Here is a 20,413-nt window from a genome sequence, read left to right on the forward strand (position 1 = left end):
TTTTGAATTGAAGAAGATGAGCAGTGATGACATCACCAAGAGGATACTGTTTTGCACTAGCTGGGGCAGGTGTATCTTTGCCCCTTTAAAGGGACCTAGAAAGTTTTAGGTAATATATATCTTCTTTCTTGATGGGATATAGGCGATCAGGAGGTAGGTTTAGGTGAAGGATGGGTTTTGGAGATGGACTTTAACCTCCCCGACGGAAATCCCAAGTGTGGCTCAGGGTGAATTTTCCATACCAAAAGTGGTAACCCCGAGCCAAGCTCAGGGTGGAATTGCCAGGGAGTTTACCTACCTGGTTCCCAAATTCCAGCGGCATCCTCCAGCAGTGCCTGTGGCGTCCTCCAGCGATGCCCAACTTTTTTTTCCCCTGGCAATCCCCTGCATCCCAGGTGTGTGAACATTGGGGGACGCGAGGCCATAGATAGCAGATGCCGGCCAGGAATCCGCACGAGAGTCTGTGGATGGAGGGCGGGACCATGTGGCCAGGAGGCAGGAAATTTTAAATACTAAGTATTTTTAAATGTACCGCTTTTACATTTAAAGATACTTAGTATTCATACTGCCAGGGAGGTTAATATAAACACAGCTTCGCCATATTTACTACGTTCAGTAAACATTCAGTTTCCTTTCTAACCACTCTGTACCACCTAATACATCAAATCCAAAGGGTTCAGCCATTGAAATGAACCCATAGAGATATAAACATCATCTAAAATGTTAACACTGATATTTATTTTCTACTTTTTTCATCTACTTTTAAGGACAATTCATATCATCAAAAAAAGACTTTTCAATGCAAAGGTAAATCAAAACAAAAAATATGTGTTTTTTGCAAAAAGAAAACAATTTAGTCTTTTATTCAATGTGTATAATGAAACATCATCAAGAAATTTTTAGTTTGTTACAAATACTGCTCTTTTTTCTCAGTTTCTCAATAGTATTGTTCTGTATATTGTATAAAGACACGTAGGAAAGAATATTACAGTCAATACATTTCAAAGTTTTATTCCTATTTTTTGAAGAAGCTCTTTGGAAGTCGGTACCATGAATTGCTGGGCACCCTCTGTTATATCTGTGTAGGTGGAATAGTAGACAAGGGATCACTCCTTTTTTCACTTTTTTTATCAGTTCTAAAATATATAAACACTTTTTAATATTTACTTTAATTGATTGTACTAATCAAATGATCTCTGATATTTGACTTTAGTCAAATTAATTATAACTGTCCGTCAATAATCCAATGGATATGAGTCAGTAATATACTAACCTTTCAAAAAGTTCAAGAAAATAAATTATGAATTGATTTGTAAAGGGCAGATAAATATCTAATTTCAGCAGAACTACATTTGATTCATTATTATTTCGCTTGCCAAGTTTTGTTATGAATAGAACCAAGCATTATCTCTTAAGGTTAGGTCAAAAGTGAAATCCTAAAGTCCCAATATTTGGAAGATTGTATGCCATTTTGCATAGCTTTCCAAAGCTAGAAACTGCATTAACCCTCAATGTAAAATATATGTCGGGGATACGCTATGATAAACTGACTGCCTGAAGTACCTGTCTGCACACTCCAAGATCTTCCAAAGTGCTCTTTATGTTGTGAATCCTGCAGCAGTCTAAAATGAAAGCACTTGACACTTCCCAGTAAATATGTACTTTCTTTTTGGCCACTGAGACTGTCTATCACACTAATGGGACAGTATGGGCCGGTTGGCTGACTCTCAATGTCATGAGGAAGTGTTGATATATAAATTTAGTATATATGTGTTTTATCCTCTGTTCCTCATGTGGCCAGTGTACTGGACACTTTTGTAATTTAAATTTACTTTAGGTTCTTACACCTTATTCATCTTTAACTGTTGAAACCAATCAATATAGAATCAATATCAATATTGATGTGATGCACTTTAAGGATTTATTTTGAACTTCAGGTTTTATTGGGACAAGGCTGGGTCCTGCAGTCTCTATATATGTGCTTTGCACTGTATTGTACACCTGAGCAGGTTTTGTATGGTATAAACCAATTGTACTCTGCATTACTAAACTGTGTCCTGATAACTAACTTGGATCTGTATAGTAACATTAACAGGAATTCAATTTTTAATACTGAGGAAGGTTCTATTAGCAATACCCATGTAGATGTTTTTCCTGTATGACGAATTTGATTTATTACAAGGAATCAGAACAATTAGAAAATACCTTTGTACGCCACTTCAGAATGTTTTATTTTTTTACATGCAATGATATTTTGATATACCCACCTCCATGATTCTGTTATTCTATTTCTAGGATCAAAGCAAAGCATCAGATGCAATGAGGTATCCTAATAAACCATACGTTTTAATAAAATCTACATGTGAATAAATCAAACCTAGTTTTCTTTGATGATAAACTTCAGTGGGGGTTGATTTGAACATCAGGTTTGTTTTACTGAATGTTAGAAAGGAAAACCAATACACCCAATTGTTCTATAATAAACACAGGTAAATTACAAAAATACCCAAACTTGCAGAAAACTTAAATTCTTAAGGGTGATATTTGCACCTTTTTGCTAATGGACAACATTCACACAGAAAATTGTTTATAAATATTACCTGTTGAATTGGCCGATTCGCCCCAAACAAGAGACTGATTTGTGTTAAACTGCATACTCACGCGCAATAATTGTCATTGGAAAGGATCTTTCACGATCCTTTCCAGCGACTAAGGACTGCACAATGCATGAATGAGTGCTGTACATACATCACAGTTCTGCCCTATGGAGAGGGGAGGGGGAGAACGATGGAGCGGCACCCTGCTGTGCGCTCTCCCTCTTCGCTTCTATTATGATCGTTCGTCATCCATTGTCCAAGGATCTACCAAGACGGTCTTTCGGACGATGGACGACGGGAGCTGTACACATGCCAGATTCTCGTCCGATATCAGCCCTGAGTCGATTATCGGACAAGAAGCATTGCAAGTGTGTATGTAGCCTTACCATCACTGATATCTTATCACAACGTCTGTTAAAATGGTAGAAGATAGGAAAAGACAAATTGTCGGCCCGTTATGTAAGCATAATGATAAGTAACGCACCTTTATGAAGATTTATGTAAAATGGGAAAACACTGAATGTAAACGAAGCCATTGTCTAATCCATTGATTATATATCTAATAAAATAGAGACATGAATTTATTTTAGGTAAATACTGTGAAAATAACTCAAAAAAGCTGCTCACATCAAGTATGCCATGCTTTCCCTTTTTACAGACGTATGCACACACGCAGTGAATATGTACAGACACGTATGTGAAAATTAGTGCATCATGTAAGTAAATGCTTTGCATCAGTAAAGACATTGACAGACAACTAGGAAAAGCTGTAATAAACAATGAAATTTTCATAACCCTCCTCAATGAGGTGTTTTGTTACAGGTCCAACAAAGCCTAACACATTGCATATAACGATAAGTATTACCTTAAAAGGTTACAAACAATGTGTTCATTTAAAAACCTGTGAAGCAGAATAATTGTATGATATAAGGGTAATGATCAGATCCTTGATGCAGCAGTCTTCGTTTTGTATAAAAAGAAGAACTCAGCCTAGATCTAAGCACTGCCGTCCACTTCTTTTCTCCGGGCTGGCAGCTTTTGTACGGTCCACCATGAAGGCTGGAATTCTTGCTACGCTGATGTTCGTTGCTGCTACAAGTTTACTTGTGGAAGGTATGAAGAATATTATTTATTTAGGAAAACCAGAACATTTTATAAAAGCCTGTATGCATTAATATAGTAGAGAGTATGCATCAAAAAATTAATAAATAGTTCTTAGGGCATTTTAGCCACCATTCTGTCTGAGACCTTGTACACTAACTTTATTAATGTAATCATTACAAATTTTAAGTATTGTAAACATTTTAAGTAAATTAGGTATTTTGTACCATTTGTTGCAACCTTTTAACTCTGACCTAATGGTGGTTGAAGGGGAAAAATGAAGTAGAGTTGGAAAGGGTTCAACAAAGATTTTTGTGGTTGTCTCAGACCTCTTTGGATAGATTTCGCCTTGATTTCTGTCTAAGCAACAATAGTCACTGGGACAGGAAATGAAGGAAGATCTTCCCAACAAAAATCCAAAGACTAGTGCAGTCATAACAGCAGTTTTAACATTTTCCCATTCAGTCTGAATCTAAAAAACATTTGGGGTTTTAAAATAACAATACATTTAATTTTATTTGTTTCCTATTCTAGTAAATGCCAATGATGGTGAACAGATTTGCCCACATGAATACTACAGAAAGCATCCTGATGAGTTTAGGAAGGTCAAGGAGATGATGAAAGACACATCTGTTGATTTCAGTAAACTTCCTAGCTGCTCAGAAAATCAAACCTGTCCAGAAAATAGGTTATGCTGCCACTCGCCTTGTGGAATGAAATGTATGAGGCCGATTACTGGTAAGTGGCATACATCCAGAACAAACACCCTTTTTATTTTAAAACATTTGCAGTTTCTGCTTCTGTTTGCTTTCTCATTCCTTTCTATACATATTTTCTAGAATGTAATGTTTTTTTTTTTTTCCAATTTTTGTAAAACACTTTTATTGTGTGTCTTATGCACTTACGTATATACTACAGATGCAAATTTTTTTTCAGCAAAATGCACTAAAAATTAAACAAAAAAAAAAATTGTAATGGTACAAAAAAACATTTTGTGTGATTTTTCACACTCAATGGTAATTAATTTGTATAGGTAAAAACATATTAACCTTGACTTCCCTGTTTTTCTAATACAATTAAATTACCTATCAATGACCAGTTGCTTTTTTGGCCATATTGCCCACTGAGGTCTGTGGTAGTGCCTGTTATTGTAGGGTGAGGCACAATAAGGTGGGCCTTACATTTGGGACAGATTTAAAAGAAGATATTGGTGTTGAAGGACTCGTTACTGAATTTACACACCCTATCACCTTTTATTACAGCAGCTAAGATTTTCTAAAATTAGATATCTTGGCTACTCATGTCCATTTGGCGCCACATAAGTGGAGCTGCTCCTTTACTAAAGTAATTTAAATAACTTTGCAGAATGACGCTAAAGTCTATACATAATTTGTACAACATGCTGTTTCTGTGATTAAATGACTTCTACAAACAACATCAGTGAAACTTCATTAACTTTGTAGTGTATGGAGCTTAATAGCGATCCTGACTGCTGCTGGTGTTTGAAACTTTGGGTGGATGGAATACCAACTCCCATTTCACAGTGAGACAAACATAAAACATGAGCGCATTGACATAGTTTAGAGTTTAATAAAATCAAAAATAAAATTGAATTGTACTATTGCACTCACAATGGAGTAAGAAGAAGGAACTTCAACTTGATATTGCCGTGCTATGTATTTCTTGTACACTTCAGTCCACTCCCGCCTGGGGAGCATAGGGTGCTGGTGGCCAATATTTAGTCGACGATCCTTCTGCTGTACATTCTGTTCCATGCACCCTACATTTTTTAATTTGTATAAATTACGATTTTTTGATCATAACAAAATTGTGAGGGGGGATTTAGAACAGCTTAAAAGTTATACTTTATGTACGGGTGGGATTCAGTGGACTGGTCAACCACTGGCTTCAATGTCTTTGATTATAAAACAGTGAGATCTACCTGCCATAATTGCCATTCTGTGTTTCCAGCAACATAAAATTAATACAAAGTCCAAAAGATATTGGTACAGGTTTTAGATGGACTGACCTTTAAAATATATATTTTAGATTGCTGAAGCTGAAGAATTTTTTTTTTAAATATTAATCTTGTGTTTTGTCCTCAGAGAAAAATGCAGAGGAGACACTGAAACTAATACATGAAGAGATAAAGACACAGGAATCATCGGAACCATATGGTAAGAGTACACTGTATGTATACATTCTGTATGTCAAATGAAATCCATGCAGAAGAAAAGTTGTAAATGTATACATGAATATGGATTTACATTTTAAGATGCCCACAAAAAATTTGTACTATGACCAATATTACCACCAATTTTGAAAGGCACTCACTTGAATGAATATAGCGATTACAGAGCAAAGTATAGATATAGTATATGTGTCTGGTCGAACCATCCAGGCTCATTTTTATTGCATACATGATTTCTTGCCATGTTTTAAACCAACCAACAAAATCAAACCCCTATTAAGTGTTGCCAACCAAGCCATTTTTTAAAAGTGCCTAGGAGCATAAGACATAGGAGAACACATGTTCAATAAAGGTGCAGCCTCCAAAACTCATCCCGGTTTACCATCTGATACGTCAAGGGCCTTGGCTCACCAAGAGTTGTTCCAGGATATGATCCAACCTTTTGTCTTTTTGCCTGTGAATTTTTCCCTTCTTTCTTAAGCATGATATCCAGTACTTACTGAAGTCTTCTGTACTTGATATCTATGTATGGCCTTGATGAAAGGAGACAATATTTGTACTGCATGAAGAGCTAACAATAAACTAATGTAAGTTTAATGTTTTTCATTGACCCAGTACTTTTAACTAAACATTAGATAGATTAACATGTTAGCACTGCTTAGAGTTTAAAGTAGTATACTGCATCCCTTATTTTTGTAATTGAGAAAAGCTAACTGCAAGTTCTGTTATTTGATCATTCTTTTTTAGTCTGATTGCATTTACTAATGCTTACCATACAGTGGTCAATATTTACATATAGATTTAATATTAGATTCAATATAAAAATAACATCGTGAAGCAAACCTATTAGGTAATGTTGGATTTATATATTGACTGAATATTGATAGAAATGACCTGGTCTTTGCCTGAATGAAGCTGTTTCTCTTGCTCTGACCACTAACAGGAAAAGCTTTACTTATTACCGGTGAAGCGTGAGACAGCAAGATAAGAATACAAGAGAAGTGGTGATGAAGAGTCAGTAAGATTGGACCGGGGAAAAATTGAAAGAACCAATAATACTGAATGTTGGAGGCCCATGCCTCTAGTCTAGTGCAAGCAAAAGTTTGTGAAGTAAACCACTTGTTAAAAGACTGTTGACTTCAAGGGTAGCACAAGAATATCATTACACTTTCATGACAGTGAACAAGGACCTTCTCTTTATCATCCAAGGGGATCTAAGCCCAAAAAATAAATAAGAAGTCAGGGCTGTGTGCAACGTTGGAAAACTGCAGCCCAACACACACATTTTTTTTTTAATTTGTATAGTTCAATTCCAAAGATAATACCAACATTTTGCAAGACATGCTTCCCTCTATCTTTCAGAATTTTCCTTTGTTAGATTTTGGGTTTAGTTGGGCTGCAAATTTCATTTGGGAATCCTATATAAACCGCACTTTCTGTACCTGTGTAGTTAGGCTCACTCATGCCCATGCCATGGTTAGCATTAGAGTTCCCCATAATATAAACTACAAACAAATCGTCCTCTCATCCATTACATGGGGTAAGGGAATAAGAAGTTTACAGAAGATTGCTGCGAGGAAGTTAACAACGTTTGAGGTTGTAGTTTCGTTCAAACACTGTTAGTGTTAGGAAGCGCGATTATTCCTTGCTGTGCGTCACTATAGGTAAAGACTGCAGAGTTAGATTGGGGGACTGGTGTCTGGTGAGGACTGATGCTGACCAGGGCCTTATAGTTACAAGGAAATTTCATTCCAGTACGATTAACATATCATGTGCTTGTTTATAATGTTGTTAGTCTAAAGGTTAAACAAATGCATGCACCACAACTAAGAAATGGTAAATAGCAATATATTACAATTGTGCTTTTAGGTTGTTATATCCTTTACATTTGTTGTAACACTTATTGATCATTTGCCACACAAATGAAATTAACAATACTGCATAAATGAACCTTTAGTGTATCTTCTGGTATTGTACAACTGCTAGATTTGTATTTACTAACAAATGTTCAACCCAGCCAACCAATATTAATCTATAATACACAAATATAACGTACACATCTGGTGACTAGTTTATTGATATGTGATCATATTGGCCATTATTGGTAATCATTCAAATGTAGTAAACAAGTACAGAGTATTATTAACTTTTAATGGTTTTGTATTACCAGAGGAGACCGAAGATGACAAGAAACTGGGGCTGTGTCCTGAAAATTATCTCAAACTTCACCCAGATTTTAAAGAAAGTATGCATAAGGCCTGGAAAAACAAACTCCATAAACAGCACAAAGAAGGCCAGTGTGGTGGTGGCAAAGACTGTCCTCAAAAGAAAGGAAAACATCACAAATTTTTCGAAAACCTTTCTTCCAAGGCTGAGTGCAGTGCGGATGGAGATTGTAATGATCAAATGAGGTGCTGCAGGACCATGTGTGGGAAGAAGTGCATGATGCCAGTGTTTAGTAAGTACATAGCAAGAATTGTTTTAACAAACAGGGCAATGGAAGTTGTAATATAAAGGCTTTATCTAACAATCACAGCTCTAAATTTATGAGTAGATTAGGATGTTCCTCTTTTTGGCTATCTGTAAGGAGCAATGTAAGAGGCATTCTTACTACTGACCACCAAACTAATATACTGTGAGCTATGGCTATAGGCATTATAACAGGGGTTCCCTATAGACCTGAAAGTTATTTCAAGGGTTCCCCTATGTTTAAAAGGTCAATAAACACTGCTAAAATAAATAAAAACTATCTGTTCCCCCACCTGATTGCCCACGTGTAATAGCATTTCCACGCTACTCCACATACCTGTGGAAATTAGCAACTACAGTTCTTACATCTTTTCTTCCCTGCTTCCTCCAAGAACAATGTTTCAAGAATGTTTGTTACATGGAACCTATGTGCTTTACAATTTGGGGATTTCTTGGGAATGCAGTGATTTATTCACACAACTCATAAGTACAATTTCTAGTAAGGTTCTATACATATATAGACTATATAACATGCCCAGTTATGGACAGTTATAGAATGCTATCAGAACCCATAAATCACTGATAAAAAAAAATTTTTATATTCATTTTTACAATATTACTGTTGCATAAGCATTGTAAATTTTAATTGTATTCTAAAAAGATATGCATAGAAACTAAATTGTTTTCCTAATTTTCAGATGAAGATGATTATAAGAAGTCAGTGTTTGGAGACAAGGAGGAACACAGGCCAAAACGAGCACTGGAAACGCAAGAAGATGGTCCTGGAGAAGAATTGGATGATAATAATGACCAACAAGGCAGAGGACATAGACAAAGCCAGGATCAAGACCGAGGCCATGAAGATGAAGACTATGAAGGAGATAGGCATGGCAAGGGCAATGGGAAAGGAAAAGAAAATGGCAAAGGAGATAAGCATGGCAAGGGCAAAGGAAAAGGGAAAGGAAAAGGAAAAGGAAAAGGAAAAGGGAAGGGTCATGGTAAAGGAGCTGAGGATGGCAAGGGTCATGGAAAAGGTTTAGAGCATGGCAAAGGAGCCGAACATGGCAAAGGCCATGGCAAAGGGCTAGAGCATGGCAAAGGCGCTAAGAATGGCAAGGGTCATGGGAAAGGATTAGAGCATGGAAAAGGGGCTAAGAATGGAAAGGGGCATGGTAAAGGACTAGAGAAAAGCAATAAGGATCATGAGGAAGAAAATGAAGGACAAGTTCCGGAGGAAAATGAGCATTTCAGAGAAAAACGGTCTGCTCAAATGATGCCAAATTTTGGAGGTAACAATCAAAATGGACAAGAATTAGAAACACAACAAACAAATGGAGAAGGAGGGACAAAAAGCAAAGGGAAAAAAAAGGGCAAAGGGAAAAAGAATAAGAAAGGAAAGGGGAAAGGAACAGGAGAAAGGGAAAATTAATTTGAAGAATATTATTAGTCTTGAGAACATGTAGTACAAACACCAACTTAGTTATATGTAGAGAAAAAAACAAGCATTAAAATGTTTAAAACCTCAGAGTTTGTCATTGTTCTTTTTGTTACCCAAAATGAAACCTCCTGTCATAAAATTATTAGTAATGTACTGCTAAATTATATACATTTCATTCTTGTATTTTTAGGTCCTCTTTTCATAATCATAGAATATAGTTATTACAGTGCTTCCCATATAGCATTTATTTAAATATGCTTTTCCAGAGAGAAATGGACATGCAACAGATCACATGACTGTGTTTTCCTCCAATCATTAAGCTATTTCTGCTAAATTCAGTAGAAAAAAGAACTAATGGAGTTTATTAAAGTTTGAACCTCATTAAATTTACTAAATTCTGCCAGTCTTCACCAGCTTCCCAGTACTGATTGCCATTGCCTCTAGCAACAGGAAGTTAGATTAAAATCTTTCCAAAGTGAACAGAATTCCCCAACTCTGAGAGTTGTAACAAAAACAGGTGATTGGGGTATGTTTTTTTACCTCTTCCTCCAATGATAATTGTTCCCAGGATACAGGGGTAATTCACCCAGCCAATACACAGGTGGCAAAATGACCTTACAAAGAGTTGAATGTTTAGCTAATATACCCAAAACTAGTTACAATGTCACTTTACATGCACTTGAACCTGGAGCTGGTCCAGAGAAAGATACAAAAAAATCTTATCAATTTTGCAATATTTTACTGCCTTCCTATTTATCTATTTGAGGATGTTGTAGGCAGCAGAGCATTGTATCCAGTTTGTCTGGATGTCCCTATTACTCTTTTGTAAGCTTGGAGCGAACTAATAAGAGCAGTTACTTGTTAGTTGGCGTCAGAGTTCAGATAGCTCAGCCAATCTGCAGGCTTGGTTGTACTGGTGAGATTTTTGGGTAGGTAATATTATTTGGGACTACCCTTGCACATGCTTTTGCCTAGTAAGCATGCCACTGTGAGAACTTTTTCAAGGCCTTAGATTGGACCTAAAGATTGGAGTACTACAGGAATCTTCCCTTCTGAGAGGAAACTATAAAGATAATGGCTGCAGGGGACAACCTCTTCTGGAGCAGACAAAGAAAGCTCAAAATTTAGGTGATGAGTGTCTGGTTGAGTGAAGAGTAAAAACAGAAACTTTTTTATGTTGTTCAGCCTTGGAAATGATTAAGACAGCACTTGAAAATTCATTGTCAAGGAGCCATGCCGTAAGTTTAGATGTTTAGAGAGAGCTAATGTAGCACTGTGAATAAGGAACACAGAAAATCATAAAATGTATTCAAAAGACCAAAACTGTTTTCTGAAACCTTCCCCCCTCCTTTCTAGAGTAGTATTTGGTAACAATCTCCTACAAATAGTGCTACATTGATTAGTTCTCAGTAACAGAACTGATTTGGCTTGAAAACATTGTTACGAATATACATTGGCTTGAAGATATTTAGAGTTGTGGCTATTACTTTACCACCTTCAGCCCTGCATTGTGAAGGCTGAAGCAATCATTTCAGTAAATAAACATGTTTTAAGGTACCAAAAACCTGAAAAAAGTCAGGCATCAATCATAGAGATAAAAAATGTAAAAAGGAAATTTGGCATAAACAATAATTTAATACTTTGTATATAACCAGAAGTAGAAAAATACAAAAAAACCCTAATTTATTAATGACTGTATTGATGACAGTTATCAGTTACAATTTTATAAGCAGTTCTCCCCACCAGATCATTTTTTTCCATAAAAAAAAAACACAAGGAAAAAGTTTATGAGAAATAGTCATTTTCAGTCACAGTAGTCATGTTCTTTTCACAAATCCATTTGTTGGGGTTATAGCAGCTTTCAGCTGACATTTCTCTTCCAAAGGTGGCACATTCATGCTCATTTGATGTAACAGATCTATATGAAAAGAGTAATATATAGTATAAGCATGGAGACAGTCAAAGGTTAATTAAATAAATGCAGATGTATTTAGAAACTCCATAAAGCTAACTGCCCCACTAATCATTAAAGGCAAGTATCCCGCAAAAAGCAAAGTTACAAAAAAACATGGTAACCATTAACAAGGATACTAAATTCTTCCCTTTCCCACTCTCCACCGGAGACACAACAAAAAGTGAGGATAAATCTGTTCATTTGGTTAAAAAAAGTTTTTAATATGTATTTAGCCAGATGGTAGTCAACACTTATATTTTAACATTTATAAATATTATATTGTCTGTCATATATGCATTTAATATGTGTTAACATGCATCACTTGCATGCATAAATTGCAATTACAAAAAGTATAACTCAAGTCTCCCAAGTCTGTGTAAATGTAATCTAGTATGCTAAAAAATTTCAGCATCCAATGGATTTTTCTATTTTTAAAAAAATACTGCAGTCCTGATCACTGCCATTCTATTTGAGGTCTGATGTCTCGCCTTGCATCATACGCTGTACTTATGAAATTGCCCTGATAATAAATAAACGTACAGTTTTTTTTTATATTTTTTACCACTCTCCCAGATCCACTCATTTGTGTGATTCTTAAGATTCTTAAGACCAACCCAAAAATGTCCATTCTTCAAGGAAACTTGTTCGGAAATGAACTTCTATGAAGAAACACATTAATGGCATTTACAAATATTACATAATAGGTGAATGAGACATAAAGCAGCTGAAGGGATTAGAAAAGCCCAACACAGTGTAATTAGTGTGATGATGCAGATACAGTCAGCACAACAAAATCAAAGATTGGTATAACAAATTGAAGTTAATACCATATTTATACTACATATATTTGAAGGGATATCAGCATGCAGCATGAATCCATCCAAGATCCATGTTGCTTGTTTTGGTTTCATGTCCACCCAAAGGATGCAATACATGGAGATAGTCCAAGGGAGTCCACAATTGGATTTTTAAATACAGCCTTGGCAAAAAATATTTTTTTTAAACAATAATGTCTATACAGCCTATAGTAGTAGTGGAAATGGGCATACTGGCTCCCCTGGCCTTTTGAAATCATCAAATGTCAGTTACTGGTTAATATGCAACAAGAAATGTAAGATACTATGGTCATGCTACAAGGGATGTCATAGACAATGTTATAACAGATGGTTGGAGATTGGTTAGAGATGGTACAAGAGATGGTTAGAGATTGTGATCATACTACAAGAATTAGTCAGTGGCTGGGAACATGTTTCAGAAGACATATATAGGCTAAAGAGATGAAACTGCTAAAGATTGCTGTTATTACCACCACTATACAAATCAAATCTCCCTCATTTGTGTTCCCAACAGCCCTCAACAAAATTCTTCTGAGTATTACTCAAGTAAGACCCAGTATATACAAAAAACAAATAAGAGAAGGAGATGGCTAGCACAGAACAATGTAATATGTGAAAGAAATATTCCTAATCATTTAACTACTAGAAGCCATTCTAAAGAATTGTATTTCACTGGCTTGAGTCAGCACCAAAACAAAGACTATTGTCTGCAGGATCCTTGAGGACTTCCCAATAAGTGCCAAGAATCCACATGGGGTCCATAAGCCATGGTTTAATCATCAGGGGCCAACAGAATACTATAGGATGTCAAGACCTTTGCTATTGCTCCCAACCCTGAATTATGAGGTGTATCAAACCTCTTCTGCAGAGTCTTCCATACAAAGGATGTCCGCATTTCTCATCTGACAGTTCTTTCTGCTTGAAGACCAGTTACCTCTGTCTTCCGAAAAGAAGTAACATTTGCTTCCAAACGCCACCCAGTTTAAAGGACACAGCTTACACTCATTGCCTGCCACAAAGCAGAAACAAGTCATTTCATCTATCTATATATATAAAATTGTATGTGTGTGCATGCGTGCGTGTATGTTCCACCATCATTCGAAACCGCATAGAGACGTTCAAACCAAACTTGCCTTACATATGAGTGAGACACATGTGAGTGTACCAGTCATCTCCCTACAGCGCTGTGCTATATGTCAGAGCTATATTTGGATGTATGTGTGTATGTGATCACTAGGAAACGCATGGAGACATTTAAACCAAACTTGCTAGACATATGAATCAGACTAATGTGAGTGCACCGCTGATCTTTGAACAGCACTGTGGTATATGCCGGAGGTATATTTGCATTTATGTATGTATGTGTGTATGTATTGCTCAGTGACAGTGTTCCTTTTGCTTATATTTTTACATACTTTTTACATACTACTTTTACAAATTTCTGACCTGTTATAATGCCTTCGAGAAAACGTTAGGCAAATGGCCGAGTGAAATCAAAGGTAAAAAGATGAAACAACACCGTAGACAAGAAAATCACTATAGCTTTATTTGATTCTTTTTCCTGTATAATATAAAATTGCAATAAATAAATATCCGGGCAACGATGGGTAATCAGTTAGTTTAGTATTCAAACATATGCCCACTGCAAATTATTTGTTTTACTGCACAAAAGTACAAACATTTTACTGAATGATTTCAATTAGAAATCCAAATCTTTCGAATGTGGCTGATCTAAATATATGTAATACAGTAATTGTGTTTTTAAATGAACCATGTGATACAGTAATTGTGTTTTTAAATAAACCAGGCCATATATATATATATATATATATATATATATATGGCCTGGTTTAATACATCTTTATAAGCTCTTAAAAATTATACAAAAGCTGGTTGGATGTGTTTTAAAACTTTCTGTGTCACCTTGGTCTAAGTGTGTACAGAAATGTAATTGGTTCAGTCAATTCATAAATCCGCTGCCCTGCTAAGTATATCCTAAGTAAAGCTGGGTCATTGCCTTACCTGTGGCAGTACACAGGTCCTTTATTTTGTCAGAAGTCTCTGAATTGCATTTTGGAGTAGATGATGGAGTTCTGCTGGTGTTTTTTGGTAAGGATGTGTCATATTCCTGACGATTATTACATGGCAAGTTCCAAACTGGCAGGAATAAAAAAAACACAGGTTAACTCATTTTATAAATCCTATATTAACATGACTTTGCTTTGGTGTTCTCAAGATCAAAAAGTACATATGCATATTGCAAACCTATTATTGATCCAAATTACCCTTGCCTCTTTCTTAAAGTATAATATAAACTCCTGTAACTTAAGTTTTTAAAGTCTATCCCATCCTAATTGTATTAATCAATATATCTTCCACTTGTGTTTCCCCACTTATTTTCTTTTATTTACAATACTATAGATACATCCATTATTAAAACATATAATTTAAGCATATGTAAAGAGCAAATTCTGCCTCCTATATGCTACCAAGGAAAAAGGGTGTAATACATTACTTATTATGATTATCACAGATATTTCCACCGCCTTCAATGTAACACCTAGCGACAGCAAGGCTGTAGGTTGACCATGTGGGTGTTTTGGGTCTAAACAGCGAGAAAAAAATATTATTAGTATTTTTTATTTAAAAAAGGCAGAAGAATTAGAAGATAATTTGAGCATGTGTTTGACAAAAGGGGGCTTGGAGTTAAGTTCTCAAACAATAACCAAGGGTGCAAAAAAGACCTTTCTTAGAAATCAAAAGGAAATTGTTAACAAAATCACTGATTTGTCATCTAAAAGCAGTACATTTCCCTTTTTTACTTGTTCCATGCTCCCTCTTCCCTCTACAAGAACAGCAATGCCCTTATACATTACTTTACTGAATACTCAAGGCCACAATGTACCTGAAAAGTGTAAAATGATTATACCATTTATATTTATTAATTAAGACACACAGATTGTCACACAGAATCACACTTTCAGACACTTGTAAACTGAAGACAAAACTTTTAAGAGTATGAGTATACAACTATAGCACGTATTTTGTGAACACTTTCAGACAGCACAAATCTCAATCTTTTGTACCCTGAATCTTTTCTAAAAATGGTGACAAAGTTATACTTATGGACAGAATTGTGAACACATCTGGAAAATACTACAGGGGCTTATGTAACATGTCACCCTGCGCCCTGCAATATTTCACTTGGCAACCTCTTAGAGGGAATATGGGGATTTTTTCATTCTTGGAAAGTGACAAAAGGGCATATGGGAATATAAGGAAGCTATATAGAACCTCACTAGGAAAACAAAGCTAAACACTTCTGAAAACTCTTGTTTACATGCTAGTATTAAAACATGCCGTCAAAAGCCAGACCTGACAGGTTCGCTAATATATACTACAAACAATCTTCATCAATTTTATTTCTAACTCTTTACAGGATGGCCATTTTCTACTATCTGAATCCTTTCACTTAAATGTTACTGTTCTTCTAAAGAAAGGTCAAAGCCTCATGGCCTGCTTTTGTATGAGCCCGTATGGTTTCTTAGCATTAACACAAAACTTTTAGCCAGAATACCAATATTTGCCTACTACTTCACCTAAAAACTTTATCAATTTGGATCTGGAGGGCTTAATGCCTAGTAGAGAGGCAAGGGTCAACATGACCCACAACATATGGATGGATATCAATGTTTATACTAAAATTGTATAACCTATACCCATTGAACATATCTTTCCCTAACCCTATGTTTAAGTTGGCACCTCATCCCCAAACTTATTCTCCTAACTTCTTACCACTTCTTTAAAAAAAATAAAAATTAACTCAGACTTTGGGGTTATTTGTTTGGACTGGTAGCATCTTACCCAGAAACTTTTACCCCCTTTCCAATTCTAATCTCATGTTCATTCTTTATGAAAACTAAGTCAATTCACACTAAGCTTGTTTGGAACAATAATACAAACATATCTGAACATAACAATTTGTTTTGAACCAAAATGAGGGAAGCAATCTCTACATAAAATATTGTGATTGATGGCATTGGTAATTTTTGATTTCTCATCTTAGACCTTTTGGGGTAACCTCATAAAGCATACACCTTTTCCCATACATTAACTTTTTTGTGATCCCTCTTTTTCTTCTCTTTTTTTAATAAGTAGCATCCAATAAGACATGTATGCCACATCATATCTTTTAATTTGTCTCACACCAGTTAGCAGTTCAATAAAAAAAACTTTTCTCTTTCGCTTTCTAACTAAACTGGATTGTACTTTGTAACAAGATATACAATACAGTAATACAGTATTCTTGTTTTGTATTGTGTACTGCACTGTATATTTAAAGAACTTTGAAAAAAGTCTTGCTCCCTTGTTTCAGAAATACAAAGAATTCACACAATAAAAAATCTTTTGCAGGTTTCTACATATAACTGTAAGGCAATGTGCTATTTCTACCTGCAAAATACAGGGTCATTTCTGAGTCAGTACTATACGTGCTGAATATAAAAAATGTCTAGGTATTTGATTTGAAAAATGGAAAAATCAACATTTTTGTTGATTAGAACTTTGAATGTTCATAAAAGGACCACTAGTCACAGACGGACCAAGAATAAACCAAGTTTACTTCCTATACAATAAAGAGAATATAACTCAAGAAAACCAAAACACGCTTTTACCTTTATGTTTCCTGTTCCCTCTCATTCTGATGTAATGTTGAGTTGGACGAATACAAAATATCTGTAAGCTATGTGCAGTCTTGAAGACAGACAAAAGCACACAGGATGTGTATTCATATAACCAATAAAGATAAATCAAAGGACAATTCTATTGGTTTCCTTTAGTCTCCTCTTGACTTTGTGGTTTAGATTTAGCATATTGTAAAATAACTCCAATGCAGCTGCCTCATACTTATAAGTCTGTAGCTAAAGCTCGGGGCTACATAGAGATATATGGTATGGTATGGCATGGAATGATAGACTGGCACCGTGACCTCTCCTTCTAAAAAATGCTAGAAGTCTGGCGATTACTTTGGTTCAAAATACTAACATACTAAATACTGACCTGGAATAAGTATGCAGATCAGAAATTTCATATTTTTAGATTGTAGCTAATATAGATACTAGATACAAGATACTGGGCAGCAGTGGGAAGATCAGTTGTTAGGTCAGCTACAGATAGCCAAACAAGTTAACTTGACCAAAGGGGCACAAATTACTCATTGACCCAGCAACCTCTGGAGGAACGCTACGGTTCCACTAAACCCTGATTGCGAAGCACTGTGTTAAGAAAAACACACTGACAATCTGTAAAATAGCTACATAGAGTAGTGCAAGTGTCACAACACTTTCATTCTAACAGAACTATTTCCTCCATAAAACTTGAAGAAGAATCAGCACCTCCTGGATAATATGATCTTCTGATTTCTTGCAGCAGTGGCTCCATAGAGCTGGAACCCCAACATTATCCCTAGTCAGGAGCTATATTTGAAAATACAGCTAAACGTTACTTGAAGTTGTACTTAATAAATCCCACCAGCAACCTGAGTGTAGCCCACCTGGGATAAAAATTATTTTTATGTATAATGTGTGTGTAATCACTTTTTGTGAATCAAGCAAATGTGATATTTCTGCACTATAATAAATACAAAAATTGCACACAGCAAAGCACATACAATATGTATTTTGTTAATAAAAATGATGAACATGGCTAAAATAGCTGTCTGATATTAACTGGAGACAGGGGGTTAGTGTTGATCTAAAGCAAGATTCCAACTAAGGTTCAACAAGAAGTCCTCAGGTGTTCCATCACAATCCACTATTACAGCAGATTCATATCTGTTCAATGGCTGCGTCAATGCACTACCTGTCCTGATCGATACTGCTGATGGACTGCTATCAGTTCAATGGTATTAGTAAAATTCCAGCTCTGGGCATCATCAAGTAATTGGGTATGAGAGTAATATTCAACAGAGAACCAGCAGTGTGGGACTAAATGACTACTTCTTTTTATTAGGTAAGTAGCAAGACTCACTGAGGCACCTCCACAATTCAGTATGAAAAGGAGGAAAAGCCCCATATGCAAAAAGAGCTGCATACTTTGAACTGTTCAAGTAATTCTTAATCACATAGGCAGGTAGGACAACAAATTGGGCAATAAAAAGAAAGAAGACAAGATTTTATTGTGTTATGTCAGACCACAAATATGCTGAAAAACGAATAATATTGTTATATCTACAACTTACGGGTCACATTAATGAGTTGTAGATTGGAAAAAAAATTTAGGGATTCACTTTTTAAAGGTTCCACAACAGCTGGATAAAGGCTTAGAGAAATATTTAGACATATCTCTAGATATTTTCTAAGAAGAAAATGAAACTGCTGAGCCTGGTTTCTCTTGATACTTACAAAACCATAAAAGCTGTTTGTTCCGGTCAGTAGGGTGGCAGAGGCATAATGATAAACCACAATGCCTTTAAAATATATTTCTCTAAATGTAAGCATGATACATGTCTATTATGATTGTACAATTTATGATAAATGGAGTTATATTTAGGGTGTACCAAGAACATAAATGTACAAAAATGTACAGCTTACCAGTCCCTAGATGTGGTGACTAGTGTTGGGCAAATAGCTCAGTGTTGGATTCGATGGGGGCGGGAGAATTCGGGTTATTTTCTTGACTGTGTAGAACTGCAAGCACAATCAGGGAGCGGTCCAGTGTTCTTGGATAGAAAGTCTTTATCCAAGAACACATACTACAGTTCCTCTAGGGCTGCAAGAGCAATCAGGGAGCGGATGATTCCCATGGCTGCATTCATTTTGAGCACAGCCATGGAAATCCTCTTGTCAATGTGGGATCCCCGGGAACTAAAGGTTAAATGAGGACAAGTCTCCCCATTCATCAGCTCTAGTGCTCTGTGATTGGCTGAGGAAAGGTGAACCCCGTATGACAGTTCAAGCCAATCACACAGCACTAGAGGTAAATGAATGGGGAGACTTGTCCTCATTTAACCTCTAGTGCCCGAGGATCCCACACTGACAGAAGGATTCCCACAGCTGTGCAGCCGTGGGAATCCTCCTGTAATTGTGGGATAACCTGTAACAAAATAAAAGTTAGTTACACAAAAACACACATTCAATAATTTTTTTTTTTCACTAATTTTACACACAAATTCGCGAAGTCTAATCTTGTGTTTTTCGGGTCAGGTCAATCCAAATTCGAACAGCCATATTTGGGTTGAATGTAAGGACAACCTGAATTCAAACACCAACACTAGTAGTGACTGTATTTCTTTGGGTTTTTTTCTGAGAAATTAGAACTTTTTTTTGTGCAAGGCAGAACTGTCCAACTCCAGTCTTTGAGGGCCAATGGAATATTTGTAATGGATAAAATAATTATTTACCCATTCTGGTAATGGGTTAGAGGTAATATATACCACTATAATCATTTCCCAGAGTAAAGGGGCAGATATCTGTGAGCCCTTTTATTAATGGGGGCTTTTAGATTAGGCTCAGAACCCACAGACCCCAGCAACACCAGGGGTTAAATTGTGGGGATTAAATCCTGTTCCTCAGTGATGGTCCTTGCCACCATATGAACAGGTCAGGGTCTGTTTTTTGCTAAAAGCAAAATTCCAGAGAAACTTTGAAAAAAAACAAAGAAGGGGGTAAACATGCTTGCTGCCCCATTTCCTAACCAAGTAGGTCCCAAACCTATTAAAGGGCCTAGTTTTAATATAAGGAGGATTATGATAGTTGTCACAGCCTGCTAGTGTAAATGATCGAACTATGCTATACTTGTTAATGACAGGCATAATATAGTATCTGGCTC

The 20,413-nt window shown here is 36.0% G+C and overlaps 2 protein-coding genes across 2 annotated transcripts; one reads left to right on the forward strand and one right to left on the reverse strand.

Moving 5' to 3' along the window:
* The first annotated feature begins 3,616 nt into the window (after positions 1–3,616).
* LOC140339458 (uncharacterized) lies at positions 3,617–9,883 on the forward strand. The gene is made up of 5 exons (XM_072424183.1): positions 3,617–3,710; positions 4,233–4,436; positions 5,804–5,875; positions 8,060–8,347; positions 9,057–9,883. The coding sequence occupies exons 1-5, from the start codon at positions 3,650–3,652 to the stop codon at positions 9,785–9,787; spliced, it is 1,356 nt and encodes a 451-aa protein (XP_072280284.1). The 5' UTR covers positions 3,617–3,649; the 3' UTR covers positions 9,788–9,883.
* Positions 9,884–11,454: 1,571 nt separating this feature from the next.
* LOC140339586 (C-type lectin domain family 2 member B-like) lies at positions 11,455–17,338 on the reverse strand. The gene is made up of 6 exons (XM_072424349.1): positions 17,260–17,338; positions 15,102–15,191; positions 14,609–14,743; positions 13,444–13,595; positions 12,291–12,409; positions 11,455–11,714 (listed from the first exon to the last, which is right to left on the reverse strand). Exons 1-6 carry the CDS (start codon positions 17,282–17,284, stop codon positions 11,582–11,584), a joined length of 654 nt encoding a protein of 217 aa, XP_072280450.1. The 5' UTR covers positions 17,285–17,338; the 3' UTR covers positions 11,455–11,581.
* Between the last annotated feature and the right edge of the window lie 3,075 nt (positions 17,339–20,413).

This window comes from Pyxicephalus adspersus, chromosome 10 (assembly GCF_032062135.1).
Source record: "Pyxicephalus adspersus chromosome 10, UCB_Pads_2.0, whole genome shotgun sequence".
Classification (NCBI taxonomy): Eukaryota; Metazoa; Chordata; class Amphibia; order Anura; family Pyxicephalidae; genus Pyxicephalus; species Pyxicephalus adspersus.

What these genes read in the sequence shown, in the direction of transcription:
- LOC140339586 (XM_072424349.1), bottom strand. Translation starts at nt 17,284, where the DNA reads ATGAGAGGGAACAGGAAACATAAAG. An exon ending in ATCTGTGATAATCATAATAA is followed by an intron (nt 14,744 to 15,101) that starts GTAATGTATTAC and finishes TATTCCTGCCAG; the next exon opens with TTTGGAACTTGCCATGTAAT. An exon ending in GGACCTGTGTACTGCCACAG is followed by an intron (nt 13,596 to 14,608) that starts GTAAGGCAATGA and finishes GCTTTGTGGCAG; the next exon opens with GCAATGAGTGTAAGCTGTGT.
- LOC140339458 (XM_072424183.1), top strand. Translation starts at nt 3,650, where the DNA reads ATGAAGGCTGGAATTCTTGCTACGCTGATGTTCGTTGCTGCTACAAGT. An exon ending in ATGTATGAGGCCGATTACTG is followed by an intron (nt 4,437 to 5,803) that starts GTAAGTGGCATA and finishes TTTTGTCCTCAG; the next exon opens with AGAAAAATGCAGAGGAGACA. An exon ending in GGAATCATCGGAACCATATG is followed by an intron (nt 5,876 to 8,059) that starts GTAAGAGTACAC and finishes TTGTATTACCAG; the next exon opens with AGGAGACCGAAGATGACAAG.